Source organism: Nematolebias whitei, chromosome 12, assembly GCF_014905685.2.
Source record: "Nematolebias whitei isolate Nwh7 chromosome 12, NemWhi1, whole genome shotgun sequence".
In the NCBI taxonomy this organism is placed as follows: Eukaryota; Metazoa; Chordata; class Actinopteri; order Cyprinodontiformes; family Rivulidae; genus Nematolebias; species Nematolebias whitei.
In genome coordinates this window covers 30,326,686-30,328,625 of record NC_056509.1, presented here as the reverse complement: position 1 = coordinate 30,328,625, position 1,940 = coordinate 30,326,686, and the positions used below count along the sequence as shown (strand labels likewise).

The following is a 1,940-nucleotide window of genomic DNA, read 5'->3' as shown; positions in this document are numbered from 1 at the left end:
AACAGCACTCCCTCTCACTAGAAGGGCGTCTACGATATATTTCCAACCGAACCCCCCCCCCCCCCCTCACAGTTGATATGCGACCTGTGAATATCTCTGTCCTCCTCTTAGTCAGATGTATGAAGTTGTGCGACAGCTAGCTCGGTTGCTGGGGTGTTTTCGGTTTGAAATATTACAGCGACTCTCCTTAGTAGAAGTTAAATTAAGGAATTAAAAAAAGTTTGTTTTCTTTTCGTTGTTCCTAATGTTGAAAAGCAAAGTAGAATCTTCTTGATGAAGTTTTCCGTGTGCACTGCATGAGCTAAGATTCACCTCTTCAGTGAGAATAAACTCCAAGACTATCATAAAAAATACTTCCAAAAGTTAGCATAGCCTAGTTATGTTCGTTGTCAGCTGGTTGGTCAATGTTTTATTTTTCAGCTTTTGTCCAAATAGTTGAATTTAAAAAGAACATGGCATGTATGAGGGGGAAAGGAAAACATACACACAAGAGAGTTTCTATATCCCCCTATGCACCATCCTCCCCTCACAACTCCCCACCCAGGTCCACGAAGACATCAGACAGGTGACGTCACAGACAAGCAGGCAGACTTTTGTAGTCCAACGAGGAGACGGCTGCTCTGTCTGTCTGGAGGCATCACAGAAACTTCATGTGCTCCAAACTCAAGGTGGAGGTGGGACTCCACGGATACTCGTGAAGATCCAACATGTCTGACAATGGCGCCGTGAAATGGAGGAGGAAAGGTCAGTTAGAAGCATGTAGAACGGCTGATAACAGCTCACCAGAGCAGGACCCTGCTGGACACAGACTGGTTTTCCAGGCCTCTAGGCTGGAATCAGATTTTTGGATGGGGACATTAATTTCCAAGGAGATCCTTCATCATGTGTCCGCCACACATATCGGCCAGTCAGGAGAGCGACTCTTCTCACTTTTGATTTCTTGTTGTTTTGGTGACACTTTGTTGGTTATACTTCACTTGCTTTCTGGTGACGTTTGATTTGGTTGCCTGTTTATATTTTGTTGTACTGTGGGATTCTCAGATTGTTGTCAAAGAGAGATGCCATCTGCTCAGAAAGTGACCATCAACTGTCCATGTTACTGCAATTTTCTGAGAAGGAAAAAATAAACCATATTATAATGACAGCAAGATTTTCTTTTTGAAGAAGAAAGAAAATTCAACACAAAAGCCTCATTTTAACACATTTATCTATTACCAATAACCTCTACTTATTTCTAAACCAAAACAACAGCTATACTAGTCTCAAACCAGTCAACTCTGCAAGCATAAACGTACACAAAAGCAAAAACTAGATCAAATCGCTGCTGCTGCGAAGAGAGCAATTACCGTTGAGTCCATCTGCCTCCTGCGGGTCAAGAAATGGAGCCGGACCCCAGATGCGCACAGTGCCGTCGTCTGAGGCAGAAGCCATGAGGCCCGGGATGGCCGGGTTCCAGCTCACACAGTTAACGGTGCGTGTATGGCCTGTGAGCTCAGCGATAGGAAGTTCGCCACGTCTGTGCCATATGTACACTTTGTGGTCTGATGGGACAGATGAAGAAGGGCAGAAAAAAGGGCTAAGTAAAAACACTTTTCAGTTGGCCAACATTTCTAAAAATAATTTTTTATTGGTCTTAAGTAATAATCTAATTTTCTGAGATACTGAATTTGGAGTTTTCATTAGTTGTCAGTTAAAATCATCAACGTTAAAAGAAACAAACATTTGAAATGTATCCGTCTGTGTGTAATGAATGAATATAATCTACAAGTTTCACTTTCTGAATGGAATTACTGAAATAAATAAACTTTTTCATGATATTCAGATTTTATCAGAGTCAGTCAGAGTCATAGTTTCTTTATTGTCATTCGCACCTCATGTGGTACATGTGGTGGAGCGAAATTATGTACACGGGGTCCCAGTTACATCCAACAATAAAATGT

At 41.9% G+C, this 1,940-nt stretch overlaps 1 protein-coding gene across 1 annotated transcript in view; it reads right to left on the bottom strand.

The window, feature by feature from the left end:
* Positions 1–92: 92 nt before the first annotated feature.
* The window catches only part of LOC119418514 (WD repeat-containing protein 26), a 368,230-nt gene continuing 366,382 nt past the window's right edge, over positions 93–1,940 (bottom strand). The window contains exons 13-14 of the mRNA XM_037685820.1: positions 1,347–1,541; positions 93–1,109 (exon numbers count right to left, since the gene is read on the bottom strand). Of these exons, the coding sequence (XP_037541748.1) occupies positions 1,084–1,109; positions 1,347–1,541 (221 nt within the window). The 3' untranslated portion in view covers positions 93–1,083. The remainder of the gene's footprint in view (positions 1,110–1,346; positions 1,542–1,940) is intronic.